Genomic DNA, 15,437 nt, shown 5'->3' with positions numbered 1-15,437 from the left:
CAGGGACTAATTATGTTTCTAAAATTATAAGAACCAACATCTGTGTTGATAGGATGGCCAGGCCATTTCAGGTGATGGCCTTGTACTGAATCTAGGATAATGACATAAAAATCACTTGTTTAAGTATCATACCTCAATTTCCGTCCCAAAAATCACTTCTTTAAGTATCATTATAATTATTCTAATAACCCCCACTAATTTCAACACCCCCCGAACAGTGAAATGTTTATCCCGAACAGTAGAATTTATTACATAATCTGAAAGATGAAACCTTGAACTTCACAGGAAAAATACTCCCACTGCTGTGAAAAATCTTTTAAGAAAGTATCAGTCCATTATGTAAAGCCATTATTATAGCATTTTTTCAACTAAAATAGAATTTGCAGCTAAATGATAGCATTAAAGGCACAAACCTTGCTACTTAAAAGAAGAAAAAAGGTCATTTTTTTCAATTTAACTAATCATGCTAATGAAAAACTATTATTTAAACCTATGTGTTTAAAATTTTTGTAAAACTACAAAATCACAATTTGTGACAAAACCTCGAATTTGCTACTTAAATAAGTGATTTAAAAATCACTTATTTAAGTAAGTCCTCTGACTGTTTGATGTTATATTTGTTATTCTCATCAGATTTTGTCTAATACCTAGTTCGTTTCTGTATGTGTTACATTTTAGCATTGTGTCCTCATTCTCTTTTATATTTAATGTGTTTCCCTCGGTTTTGGTTTGTGACCCAGATTTGGTTTTTTCTATCGATTTATGAGTTTTGAACATCAGTATACTACTGCTGCCTTTATCTATACACAATGAACATAAAAATCAACCTCGAAATAAAAAATAAAACACTTCTACAATGTATATACATTACAGGCATTTACAGCAACATGCAGGACCCATCATTGCTCAAATTATTGACAATTTATCACCTAAAAATCTTGAAATAACAAATATACCAACTATTTCAGTGGCTCAGTTTTCAAAGAACTTGTACATGTAATCTTTATTTTTTTTTGTTATAGTCTATACTGTTACAAAACATGATTTATAGCTATATATAGTGTCCTACTCTTATAGAACACTTGCTTTGAAGTGTCTCACTCTATTATATTGTCCTACTCTTATAGAACACTTGCTTTGAAGTGTCTCACTCTATTATAGTGTCCTACTCTTATAGAACACTTGCTTTGAAGTGTCTCACTCTATTATAGTGTCCTACTCTTATAGAACACTTGCTTTGAAGTGTCTCACTCTATTATAGTGTCCTACTCTTATAGAACACTTGCTTTGAAGTGTCTCACTCTATTATAGTGTCCTACTCTTATAGAACACTTGCTTTGAAGTGTCTCACTCTATAGAATAAGAACACATGTTTTGCACTACACTTCCGGTTTATACATCATGGATTCCTTGAGGGCTCAAAAGGGAATATCTCTCAAAAAAATTCCCTAAAGGGTGGGTCTTTTCACCACTGAAAACCACCGCATACCACCGAACACCAAAAAAAAACCCACCAAGCACTTAGAAAAACAATGATGGCAGATGCTATACAATTAAAAGATTAAATAAATTATATCACTTATAATTTAATCAATTTTTAGATCATCTTTTGAATGTTAAAGTCGATAATCATGATAATCAACATGACCAAAATAAAGAAAAACGTCTTTAGGATTCATTACTTTTTTTCAGGATTACATTGTGTGCGTCTACCTATATATTTATAATTAACATGTATTTATCAGTTCAAATATCCTTGATCTCTGATTTTGATATCTGTCTCTTTTCTTATAATTGGTACAACTATTTTAAGAAGACATAGATGAAGAAAAATGAAAAAAAAATAATATACCTATGAGGATTGAGGAGTTGTCATATGGTGTTATAGACTCTCATTTTCTGATTGATGTGGATATTTGGTCTCTTACTCTTATGATATGTTGAATTAATAACTAAAATACTATATACATGTATAGGTCATCTGTATAAGACAAAAGACAAATTTAACAAATAAATTTGTGTGGTGTTCAGTGGTGTAAAGACCAGTGTAACTACTGGCCAAGAGTATGATTCAGTACTTTAATGCATGCTGATTAGCGTTTTAATAAAGATTTAGGACAATCCTGGAAAAATGAGTTGCATTCCTGTCGATTCTCTACGAGAACCTCTATTGATAGTCGACTTTATTATTTACAGAATTTTATTCATAGAACTTCAGATTTCGGGTACAAGTCAAATCAGCACCTGGTCAAATCGGCACCCATAGAAAAAGTCAAATTGGCACCTGGTTAAATCGGCATCTAGTCAAATCGGCACCTATTTAAAATCAATTCGACATCCAATAATATATATAAATAATTCTAAAAATATATAAACCATGATGTATTATTAGGGTTGGGATTTTTTCATGCATTACATAATTAAAAAGCATCAAGCAGTTAGAAATAGAATACAAAGTTTAATTATTTAAAGTTTTCCCAACATTCTATGACTGAGGTTTTGATCAGTGTTTTTTTCAATTAATCAATAAGTACATACATGTAGTTAATATGTTTCACTCAACAGTATACAGGTAGTTCAATGAGTGATGTCACTGGCGGATCTAGAAATTTTCATAAGTGGGGGCCCACTGAGAGACTAAGAGGGGGCCGCTCCAGTCACGCTTCAGTGATTCCCTTTATAAGCAACCATATTTTTTTCCCAAAAAGGGGGGCCTCTAGATGTTTTATTCTTAAAAACTTCATAAGAAACAAAGAAACCCTTACCCAAGCTGTTGTTTAACAATGAAACAATAAGAAGCAATACAACGGAAAACTATGAGTCCCTTTCAATAATTCAAACTTTCATGCAAAATAATTACCCATTACATGTACAAATGTACTACAGTAGGAGTTTTTTTTTTTAGGAAAGTTTAAACAGCATTAAACCAATAATCCTGCAAAATGCTCCACTGGTTAAAAGATGCATAAAAAATACCCAATACCTCATTATGAGGTCCTCATATATACATGTATAACCTAAAATACACATTTAGTTGAGAGAAAAAAAATATATACATATTACATGGGCCGTTGCCAATTATTGTAATTGAGTTTGTGCCAATAAAATATTTGTATTTGTATAAAATATTTGTATACAGCAACCCTTAAAAATGTGAATACAATTCTGGCCAATTTATCTCTTCTTGGGTAAATATTTACTGTTAAAATTCTGGCCAACCCCTTCCTTATTTATCTCTTCTTGGGTAAATATTTACTGTTAAAATTCTGGCCAACCCCTTCCTTATTTATCTCTTCTTGGGTAAATATTTACTGTTAAAATTCTGGCCAACCCCTTCCTTATTTATCTCTTCTTGGGTAAATACAAATGTATATACTGTTAAAATTCTGGACAACAGTAAAAAGTCAACCCCTTCCTTATTTATCTCTTCTTGGGTAAATATATACTGTTAAATTTCTGGCCAACCCCTTCCTTATTTATCTCTTCTTGGGTAAATATTTACTGTTAAAATTCTGGACAACCCCTTCCTTATTTATCTCTTCTTGGGTAAATATTTACTGTTAAAATTCTGGCCAACCCCTTCCTTATTTATCTCTTCTTGGGTAAATATATACTGTTAAAATTCTGGCCAACCCCTTCCTTATTTATCTCTTCTTGGGTAAATATATACTGTTAAATTTCTGGACAACCCCTTCCTTATTTATCTCTTCTTGGGTAAATATTTACTGTTAAAATTCTGGCCAACCCCTTCCTTATTTATCTCTTCTTGGGTAAATATATACTGTTAAAAAATTCTGGCCAACCCCTTCCTTATTTATCTCTTCTTGGGTAAATATATACTGTTAAATTTCTGGCCAACCCCTTCCTTATTTATCTCTTCTTGGGTAAATATATATTGTTAAAATTCTGGCCAACCCCTTCCTTATTTATCTCTTCTTGGGTAAATATATATTGTTAAAATTCTGGCCAACCCCTTCCTTATTTATCTCTTCTTGGGTAAATATATATTGTTAAAATTCTGGCCAACCCCTTCCTTATTTATCTCTTCTTGGGTAAATATATATTGTTAAAATTCTGGCCAACCCCTTCCTTATTTATCTCTTCTTGGGTAAATATATATTGTTAAAATTCTGGCCAACCCCTTCCTTATTTATCTCTTCTTGGGTAAATATATATTGTTAAAATTCTGGCCAACCCCTTCCTTATTTATCTCTTCTTGGGTAAATATATATTGTTAAAATTCTGGCCAACCCCTTCTTTATTTATCTCTTCTTGGGTAAATATATACATGTACTGTTAAATTTCTGGACAACCCATTCCTTATTTTACTGTTTTTGTTTCAAATACTGTTAAAAATATACATTGTATATCATACCTGTCAACCTGTGACGATGAAAATGCAGGTCATGACCTGCATTAAAGAATCAAATCTCAGGTCATAACGCGTACGAACTTTTTCAAGCTGAATTTCAGTATTTATGGTACATTTTCTTATAATGTATATCAAAGATACCAAAACATCAATGCATGTTCACTTTGTTAAGTCATTTTAAAGTTTATTTAATATTATTTCATTGCACTTTTAAAGATTTTTATAAATTTGTGTAACTCAGTCTTATGTGCTTTACTTTTTGAGAAAAACTACTGCATTCATCAAACACTAGAATTTAATGTAATTCTTTAATGTTTGAGACTATTGACTAGGAAGCCTTTAACTATAATATTTGTCATTCCACAAGGAAATTAGACTATGATAAAATATAGTAATACAGTTAAAGGAAGTATAAATGTAAAAAATAATTTTCAACTTTTTTTAAAAAATTGTATAAAGGTATAAAAATAATGAAAAGTTATTTTTCAATATGTATTTGAATTTTATATTTTCATGATTTAATCTTTTTCACCCATAAAACGTAAATATAAGGAATAATTTTGAATCGTGACAAATAAGGGGAAGTAACTCTAGTTCAGTTTGTAAACCAATGGTGCAATTTATTTACGACCTAAAGCTAAGGTAATTGGTGTTAATTAAGGTTCATGTGGACCCTATGGCTAAAATGGCCGTATTTTCACCTCAAAATTTACTCTGAGTACAGACAAACCTGCGCATCTGTAAAAAATTTCAGACATAGCATGCCCTAGATAAATAAATTTCAAATATGTTTTATGTCTTAGAAAAATAAAAATTTACCAGGATTTTGCCGTGCACTTTTTTTCATTCCTCCAGAAGGTGCCAAAATAAACTAAGCTGGGAAACAGGTTTGAGAACTTCCCCACAGGTAATAATAGAAGTGAGCTGTATTGCTTGACATGAACATGAGATGGACAATAGATACCTGACAATAATTGGTTATTTAAACTGTGTACCTGAGTTGACCATATCAAGGTAAACTCAACTATTTGTTAATTTTATCATCTTCTGCAGGGACGAAAAAAAGTGTATTGCAAAATCCAGTTAAGTTATGAATTTTCTAAATCATACAATGCATTTGAAATTTATTTATCTAGGGCATGCTATGCCTTAAAACTTTTCCAGATGCACAGGTTTGCTGGTACTCAGAGTAAATTTTGAGGTGGAAATACGGTCATTTTAGCCATAGGGTCCACATGAACCTTAACAGTGTGTTTGACACCAAAGCTGTCAAGTGAAGCCATGCACTTAATGGGTCACTTAATTTGACAGTTTACATAGCTAGATGAACTTCCTGTTCATGGAAGAATTACGAATTTGCCGGTATTTCAAAGGAATTTTACTTTTGAAATCAATCTCAAGGCTAAGAAATACGGGTGAAATCAGATCATTTTCAGAATTCCGGGTTATTTCAATGACCCCACGGGTGTTCCGGGTGATCCCTCAAAATCTCGGGTCACACCCGCAGAATACGGGTCAGTTGACATGTATGGTATATTAAACAAATCTAACATGGGTGCCGAATTGACTATATCAAGTGCCGATTTAACCAGGTGCCAATTTGACTAGATGGCGATTAGACTATACCAGGTGCAGATTTAACCAGGTGCCGTTTTGACTAGAATTCCAGATTTCTTTACAAGAAGCTTTATTGATAGTCGACTTTATGAGAAGCTCTATGTGATAGTCAACTTTGCGAAAAACTCTATTGATAGTCGACTCTATTATTTGCAGAAATTTATTGATAGAACTTCCTATTCCATAATCATGATAATGGCCATATATGTCCATTTGTTATGATGAACCACAGGGGCTTGTTACAATTGCCGGGTTTACTATCCATACGAACCCCTAAAAAAACACTTGTGTTTTTTTAGGGGTTCGTATGGATAGTAAACCCAAGTGTTTTTTTAGGGGTTCGTATGGATAGTAAACCCGGCAATTGTGACAAGCCCCTGTGGATGAACCTTTAAAAACAGTTTTAATATAAAATTAATATAAAAAACATTATTTTATTATCAGTATATGGGACATTTACCAAATCACTCTACAAAATATTTCTAAAATTCCTGGGAAAACAAAATCATCTGATCCTATTCCCCATTTCCTCCCAAATGCTATTAATCCTGGCATTTTTAAGTTTCTGTTTCAGAATCCAAAAAGCAAAACAAATTCATCCATGTTTCTGTTGTTTCCTAGTTAATTTTGTTAAACCCCTTCTCATTGGCTTAGTTTTACATCAGAACCAATCAAATTTCTGTTCACAAAACTGTTATACCGGAACCACGTGCAGTGCTCTGATGTAAACAAAGAGTTAGAATATCCCCCGATTCTACCACGAACAACCACAATAAGCACCACGGACTTTATCAGTAAAATAAATACATTTGGGCAACTATGAGTTATTTAATGTATACGTAGATATTAAGATACATCAAATTATCATTAAATGAAAAGTTAAAATAATTTTTTTTTTTTTTTTAATATGGACTACATTACTCAAGTATTTGTATAATCTAACTATACAAATCCTTGCAGTAATTAAGCACCACCAAAAAAACAAACTGAACACCACGGGACGTAATTTCCCTCCCAATGGTCCAACAGACGGGTAAACGAGTCTAAAATACTCTTTGGGGTCTAACTTGGTTTGTAAGGCCCATTGGTCCATATGCACCTGCGGTTCAATTTATAAGTCTAAGGGGTCTTTTAGGGTATATTTCATTAAAGAAAAATATAAGCACCACCGAAAACGGACTTAGCACCACGGGAGATAGCTTCCCTCCCATTGGTTGAACAGACAAGTATATGGGTATATAACACTCTTTCTGAGTCCTAGTTGGTTTGTAGGGATCATTGGTCCACATGCACCTTGGTTCCAATCTACAAGTCCATGGGGTCCTTTAGGGTATATCTGTTTAAGAAAAATATAAGCACCACCGAAAAAAAAACTTAGCACCACGGGCGGTAGCTTCCCTCCAATTGGTCCAACTGACGTGTATAGGGGTTTAAAGCACTCTATTAGGGTCTAAGATGGTTTGTTAAGCTCATAAGTCTACAGGCACATATGGTCCAATCTACACAAGTCCTGGGGTCTGTTGGTGTATATATCATTTAAGAAAAATATAAGCACCACCGAGTCTAAGGGGTCTTTTAGGGTATATTTCATTAAAGAAAAATATAAGCACCACCGAAAACGGACTTAGCACCACGGGAGATAGCTTCCCTCCCATTGGTTGAACAGACAAGTATATGGGTATATAACACTCTTTCTGAGTCCTAGTTGGTTTGTAGGGATCATTGGTCCACATGCACCTTGGTTCCAATCTACAAGTCCATGGGGTCCTTTAGGGTATATCTGTTTAAGAAAAATATAAGCACCACCGAAAAAAAAACTTAGCACCACGGGCGGTAGCTTCCCTCCAATTGGTCCAACTGACGTGTATAGGGGTTTAAAGCACTCTATTAGGGTCTAAGATGGTTTGTTAAGCTCATAAGTCTACAGGCACATATGGTCCAATCTACACAAGTCCTGGGGTCTTTTGGTGTATATATCATTTAATAAAAATATAAGCACCACCGAAAAAAACTTAGCACCACGGGAGGTAGCTTCCCTGCCATTGGTCCAACTGACGTGTATAGAGGTCGAAAGCACTCTATTGGGGTCTAAGATGGTTTGTTATGCTCATTAGTCCACAGGCACATATGGTCCAATCTACACAAGTCCTGGGGTCTTTTGGTGTATATATCATTTAATAAAAATATAAGCACCACCGAACAAAAAAACTTAGCACCACGGGAGGTAGCTTCCCTCCCATTGGTCCAACCGACGTGTATAGAGGTCGAAAGCACTCTATTGGGGTCTAAGATGGTTGGTTATGCTCATTAGTCCACAGGCACATATGGTCCAATCTACACAAGTCCTGGGGTCCTTTGGTGTATATATCATTTAATAAAAATATAAGCACCACCGAAAAAAACTTAGCACCACGGGAGGTAGCTTCACTCCCAATGGTCCAAACGACGCGTATAAAGGTCTTAAGCACTCTATTGGGGTCTAAGATGGTTTGTTAAGCTCATTAGTCTACAGGCACATATGGTCCAATCTACACAAGTCCTGGGATTTTTTGGTGTATATATCATTTAATAAAAATATAAGCACCACCGAAAAAAAAAACTTAGCACCACGGGAGGTAGCTTCCCTCCCATTGGTTCAAACGACGCTTATAAAGGTCTTAAGCACTCTATTTCGGTCTAAGATGGTTTGTTAAGCTCATTAGTCTACAGGCACATATTGTCCAATCTACACAAGTCCTGGGTTTTTTTGGTGTATATATCATTTAATAAAAATATAAGCACCACCGAAAAAAACTTAGCACCACGGGAGGTAGCTTCCCTCCCATTGGTCCAAACGACGCGTATAAAGGTCTTAAGCACTCTATTGGGGTCTAAGATGGTTTGTTAAGCTCATTAGTCTACAGGCACTTATGGTCCAATCTACACAAGTCCTGGGGTTTTTTGGTGTATATATCATTTAAGAAAAATATAAGCACCACCGAAAAAAAACTTAGCACCACGGGAGGTAGCTTCCCTCCCATTGGTCCAAACGACGCGTATAGAGGTCTTAAGCACTCTATTGGGGTCTAAGATGGTTTGTTAAGCTCATTAGTCTACAGGCACATATGGTCCAATCTACACAAGTCCTGGGATTTTTTGGTGTATATATCATTTAATAAAAATATAAGCACCACCGAAATAAAAACTTAGCACCACGGGAGGTAGCTTCCCTCCCATTGGTCTAAACGACGCGTATAAAGGTCTTAAGCACTCTATTGGGGTCTAAGATGGTTTGTTAAGCTCATTAGTCTACAGGCACTTATGGTCCAATCTACACAAGTCCTGGGGTCTTTTGGTGTATATATCATTTAAGAAAAATATAAGCACCACCGAAAAAAAACTTAGCACCACGGGAGGTAGCTTCCCTCCCATTGGTCCAATCGACGCGTATAAAGGTCTTAAGCACTCTATTTCGGTCTAAGATGGTTTGTTATGCTCATTAGTCCACAGGCACATATGGTCCAATCTACACAAGTCCTGGGATTTTTTGGTGTATATATCATTTAATAAAAATATAAGCACCACCGAAAAAAACTTAGCACCACGGGAGGTAGCTTCCCTCCCATTGGTCTAAACGACGCGTATAAAGGTCTTAAGCACTCTATTGGGGTCTAAGATGGTTTGTTAAGCTCATTAGTCTACAGGCACTTATGGTCCAATCTACACAAGTCCTGGGGTCTTTTGGTGTATATATCATTTAAGAAAAATATAAGCACCACCGAAAAAAAACTTAGCACCACGGGAGGTAGCTTCCCTCCCATTGGTCCAATCGACGCGTATAGAGGTCTTAAGCACTCTATTAGGGTCTAAGATGGTTTGTTAAGCTCATTAGTCTACAGGCACTTATGGTCCAATCTACACAAGTCCTGGGGTCTTTTGGTGTATATATCATTTAAGAAAAATATAAGCACCACCGAAAAAAAACTTAGCACCACGGGAGGTAGCTTCCCTCCCATTGGTCCAAACGACGCGTATAGAGGTCTTTAGCACTCTATTAGGGTCTAAGATGGTTTGTTAAGCTCATTAGTCCGCAGGCACTTATGGTCCAATCTACACAAGTCCTGGGGTTTTTTGGTGTATATATCATTTAATAAAAATATAAGCACCACCGAAAAAAAAACTTAGCACCACGGGAGGTAGCTTCCCTCCCATTGGTTCAAACGACGCGTATAAAGGTCTTAAGCACTCTATTGGGGTCTAAGATGGTTTGTTAAGCTCATTAGTCTACAGGCACATATTGTCCAATCTACACAAGTCCTGGGGTTTTTTGGTGTATATATCATTTAATAAAAATATAAGCACCACCGAAAATGAACTTAGCACCACGGGAGGTGGTTTACCACCCATTGGTCCAACAAACGGGTAAAAGGATCTATAATGCTCTTTGGGGGTCTAACTTGGTTTGTAAGGCTCATTGGTCCATATGCACCTTGGGTTCAATCTATAAATCCATGGGGTTATTTTAGGGTTTATTTCATCAAAGAAAATATAAGCACCAGCGAAAACGGACTAAGCACCACGGGAGGTGGCTTCCCTCCCATTGGTCCAATAAACGAGTAAAAGGTTCTAAAATACTTTTATGGGGTCTAACTTGGTTTGTAAGTCTCATTGGTCCACATGCACCTTGGGTTCACTCTACATGTCCATGGGGTCATTAAGGGTATATTTCATTAAAGAAAATATAAGCACCACCGAAAATGGACTTAGCACCACAGGAGGTGGCTTCCCTCCTATTTGTCCAATAGACTAGTATATGGGTTTATAAAACTCTTTGTGAGTCCAAGTTGGTTTGTATGGCTCATTGGTCCACATACACTTGTGGTTCAACTTCCAACTCATTATGGTGCTTTAGGATATATTACATTAAATACAGATATAAGCACCATAAAAAACGAACTAAGCACCACGGGAGGTGGCTGACCTCCCATTGGTCCAACAAACGGGTAAAAAGGTCTAAAATATTCTTCTGGGGTATAACTTGGTTTGTAAGGCTCATTGGTCCACATGCACCTGGGGGTCCACTCTACATGTCCATGGGGTCCTTTTGGGTATATTTCAAAAAAGAAAAATATAAGCACCACCGAAAATGGACTTAGCACCACGAGAGTAGCTTCCCTCCCATTGGTCCAATAAACAGATAAAAGGTTTTAAAATAATCTTTGGGGGTCTAACTTGGTTTGTAAAGCCCCGTGGTCCATATGCACATGTGATTCAATCTATAAGTCCATTGGGTCTTTTATGGTATATTTCATGGGAGAAGAGAAAAGCACCACCAAAAACGAATTTAGCACCACAGGAAGAAGTTATCCTTTAATTGATATAAGATAATAGGCCCAGGGTCTAAAGCACTCAAGCGGGGTCCATCAGCTTTTCTAGAATAGTCTACAAGTTAAAGAAATCCACCCATCTCATCTATTTATAAGCACCACCAAAAGGAAATAAGCACCATGGTTAGGAGCTAGCCTCCAATAGGTCTACGCCTCAATGTCAATGGTCTTAAGCGATCAGTTTGGGACTTATCTGATAAACACACCATATAGGTCCACCAGACTTGCTTAAATCGTCTGCAAGTTGAAGATGTCTACCTGTCTAAAATATTTATAAGTACCACCAAAAATAAATTAGCACCGTGGACAGCAGCTAAGCTCCTTAATGTCTATAAACTAGGTGTATGGTTTTAATCAATCTGGTGAAGTCATATCTGGCTTCTATGGCCTATTAGACCATCAAACTTAGTGGTTTTGGTGTACTAGACCAAGATGTCAAATTCTTAAATAGTGCATATATATTAGCACCACAACAAATGAACTAAGCATCAATGGCTGTAGCTATCATCCATTAGGTCCAACAGGCAATATACAGGGTCTAAATTACTCTGAGGGTTCTAATGTGGTTTCTGTGGTCTATTGGTCCATCAGACTTAGTGGGCCGGTCTACAATGTCCAGTCCTATGGACATTGCTCATTGTTAAAAGCCGTATGGGGACCTATAGCTATTAATTTCTCTGTCGTTTGGTCTCTTTTTGATGGTGGTCTAATTGGCAATCATATCACATTTCTTTTTTTTTTGTATTTGGCACCAGGGGCTGAACTATCATTCATCATGTCTAATAAGCAAGGTCCAGAGTCTATTTCAATTCATCGAAGTATTATCTAATACGATGTTCTTTTGTGATATATTCACATAAGTATTGCAAACTATATATAATTGTTACTCGCACAGAAATTGAAGTAACCCTGTATATTAAAGACTTTAAGAGTTAAGATTCAAGATTTCAAGTCTGATATGCTAAAAATGCATGGATTAGCGCTGAAAGTGTTTTGCAATGCATGTTTTCTCACTACCAGCGCTAAAATACAAAATGCAGTGATGAACTGTAAACTCTGTGTGCTAATGAGAAATTCTTGCACTGGGTGTTGGCCATGGGTTAGGGTCAGGGTTAGGGTTAGGGTTAGGGTTAGGGTTAGGGTTAGGGTTAGGGTTAGGGTTAGGGTTAGGGTTAGGGTTAGGGTTAGGGTTAGGATTAGGGTTAGGGTTATTATAAGGGTTAGGGTTAGGGTTATAGTAAGGGTTAGGGTCAGGGTTAGGGTTATAGTAAGGGTTAGGGTTAGGGTTAGGGTTAGGGTTAGGGTTAGGTTTATGACATGTAACCCTAACCCTAACCCTGATTACTTAAATACATAATTAGTAGAGTATAGATCTGCATCGTTCAATTTTACTTCTCTAGTGCTTTATCATAACTCAACATTAGTATGAGGCTGACATAACTCCGTGAAAATTATATATAGATAGCCGTAGTCTGATTGGCGCTGGTCGCACTGCATAAATCCTTTACTGGATGCGTAAGGTCCTCTAGTAGCAATGTCTAGCGCAATATATGTCAAGTCTTAAGATGACTGAGATGTATAGTTGTGCGCTAGAAATTTGAAGTCTTACATCTTTACCTATAGTCATGTATCGATTCGGATGTTAAGCAAAACCAGAAGGAATTAAGATAAACGATTAGCCAAATTCATCTAAATCTTGCAATGCAACTGCAAACTTGTCTTTTGAAGAAGTACTGTCTTTGGGCTTGCGATGTAAAGAATAAAACCTAATGATACAAAGAAATACATAACCTCTGACAGTGATTGGATATCCAATGCAAGACATATTTTCCTTTTATATTAACTTAATATCTGCTCTTTTGCATTTTTTTTTATTCTGTCGCTAATATTCACATCTACAGTGCTGAATTCGCAAGACATTATATACAAGAACTTTACTTTTTGTTCGCTTTGTCAGAGACAAACCACCGGTGTCCTAAGCATTAGGCTCAAATGTTATGTGAATGGTATTATAGGCGGATCCAGGGGGCTTGGAGAGGGGGGGGCTTTCGTGTGAAAAATTTGGTTGATTATATAGGGGTCACTGAAGCATGACTGGGGCCTCCCTTTAATCAGTCAGCGCCCCCTTCTCATGACAAGTTCTGGATCTGGAGACACAAAATCCAGAATTAAAGCCGAATATGTAAAGTCTACCGCAAAAAATACAAGGTCTAGCGTGGAAGATCTGAAGATGTAGCTTCTGTCGCTGGACTTGACATATTAAGCGCTATAGAAGTTAAATCCCGTGTGTTGATCTTTATATATCTACAGCGCATAACTCTATGTCTACAGCGCTAAACTATACATTTTCAGTCACAGATTTTTTTCTCATTTATCTCGTCTGTACCAGCATCGCTTGATTTTTATATCGCAAGTTTTAATATCTTCAATCCTGGAATTTCCATCTATGGCGCTCAGATTTAGAGTTTATTACTCCCTTATATGTCTTGAAATTGAAAGCTTTTTGCAAATGTTTTATGAAATTCCATTAAGGTTTGAACTAAGTTATTGATCTCTACACTTTATCTAAACGCAAAAATCAAAGGCCCTTTTAGCAGTAAATACCAAATGCGTTTTAAGAAACCTTTGTTAATTTTGAAGAAAAATTTGTCCAAGTCAATGAACAAAATGCCATGCAGGTTAAAGTTACTGAATCTTGAAAAATAAAAATAAAAACATAGGCAAAGTCATCTAAATGTTACTTGCGAAACATACCATTCATCCTTTGAAAACGGGAAAAAGTTTGGCATCCAACGAATATAATTAGAAGATTACCTATTGAGAAATACTTTACAAAACACCACATAGAAACATATGTCTTATAGCAACGAAAGACCCACCAAATACCTGTGGTTATATCAGAAGCTGTTGAACGATAATCATATCTTGGTCAACTAGAGGTATCCATCGAGAAGCTCAAGGCGATTACAAATCTGGTGATAAGTCGATTTTTCAGTCAAGGAAAAGAAAAAAGGAATATATATGGCTTTCACAATTTGGTGGTCATCTGTCACACAGATATTCTAAAACGGTCACCCAAATCATATCAGCTTCCGTAAAACTTTTTAAGGGCTAACTTTAAATTTAGGAATTGAAATATCTGATCTCTGATTCCAAATATTCCTTGTAAGCAACAGCCTCTTGCATAGTAATCATGTTAGTGTATGCAAACTATGAAATATCGTATCAACTGGAATAAGTCCATTTGATGGTCCTGCTAAGACGTTATTACATAGAAATGGAAAGTTCAAGATAGGAAAGCTGAAATAATTTTCTTTGTCTTTATGTTTAGTGCAAAACCACCCTAATTAGTTATTGCTAGATGAAAGTCAATATGTAGACTTGGCTGTACTGATGGTATCCTTTATTTCAAGATCGGAAGGGATGACTGGTATTAACATTGTCACCAAACGTAATTATTAAATAGAACATCCTTTCCATTTGGAAAGGGGAAGTATAAGGGTTAGTCTAGCTTTTAAGATATCTTCTTGAGAAGCTCCAATATTATGAAGGTCTTATTTCAACGAAGAAACGATAAACTAAAAGAGGCTTTTAAAAGAATGTTAATTGTCTGTTGAAAAACATAGTCCTCAAACTTAAAAAGGTTTTTTTTCAATTTATCATTCTAATGATGTCAATTTCGGTGACCTTAATGTTTAAATCAGGGATTTATTAAGAAAGACTGATGAATTCCTTCCCACAAGATATTTACAACTACGTTAATGAAACAAAGCTGGACTAAACACTTGCACAAGTGTTACAGAACTGGAGGCTCTAAAGAGCTTGTGTCGCTCACCTTTAGCTTGGCCTGTGTTCTTATTCAACAAAGTACACTCTTAAACATTATAAATGGGAATAAAATTCTCATTTAAATACCTCTCTTTTGTTAATCTTCATTGATTATCATTTAGTGTGTTTAGTTTCTTTTTTATCTTCTTCTGTTTTGCTCAAGACACAAATGAGGGTAAATAAATCCTCATTTAAAGACAAGCACTCCTTAAAAGGGCGACAGTCTACTAACTATGTACTCAAAATTTGATTTG

At 35.7% G+C, this 15,437-nt stretch overlaps 1 protein-coding gene across 5 annotated transcripts in view; it reads right to left on the bottom strand.

Moving 5' to 3' along the window:
- LOC143046403 (diacylglycerol lipase-beta-like) overlaps positions 1–6,614 on the bottom strand; it is a 39,052-nt gene extending 32,438 nt beyond the window's left edge. For all 5 annotated transcript variants that reach the window (XM_076219554.1, XM_076219555.1, XM_076219553.1 and 2 more), the window contains exon 1: positions 6,450–6,614. In XM_076219554.1, the coding sequence (XP_076075669.1) occupies positions 6,450–6,544 (95 nt within the window). In that variant the 5' untranslated portion in view covers positions 6,545–6,614. The remainder of the gene's footprint in view (positions 1–6,449) is intronic.
- Between the last annotated feature and the right edge of the window lie 8,823 nt (positions 6,615–15,437).

Source organism: Mytilus galloprovincialis, chromosome 9 (genome assembly GCF_965363235.1).
Source record: "Mytilus galloprovincialis chromosome 9, xbMytGall1.hap1.1, whole genome shotgun sequence".
NCBI classification, from domain to species: Eukaryota; Metazoa; Mollusca; class Bivalvia; order Mytilida; family Mytilidae; genus Mytilus; species Mytilus galloprovincialis.
Note: the sequence above shows the minus strand (reverse complement) of the source record. Positions and strands in the feature narration are given on the sequence as shown.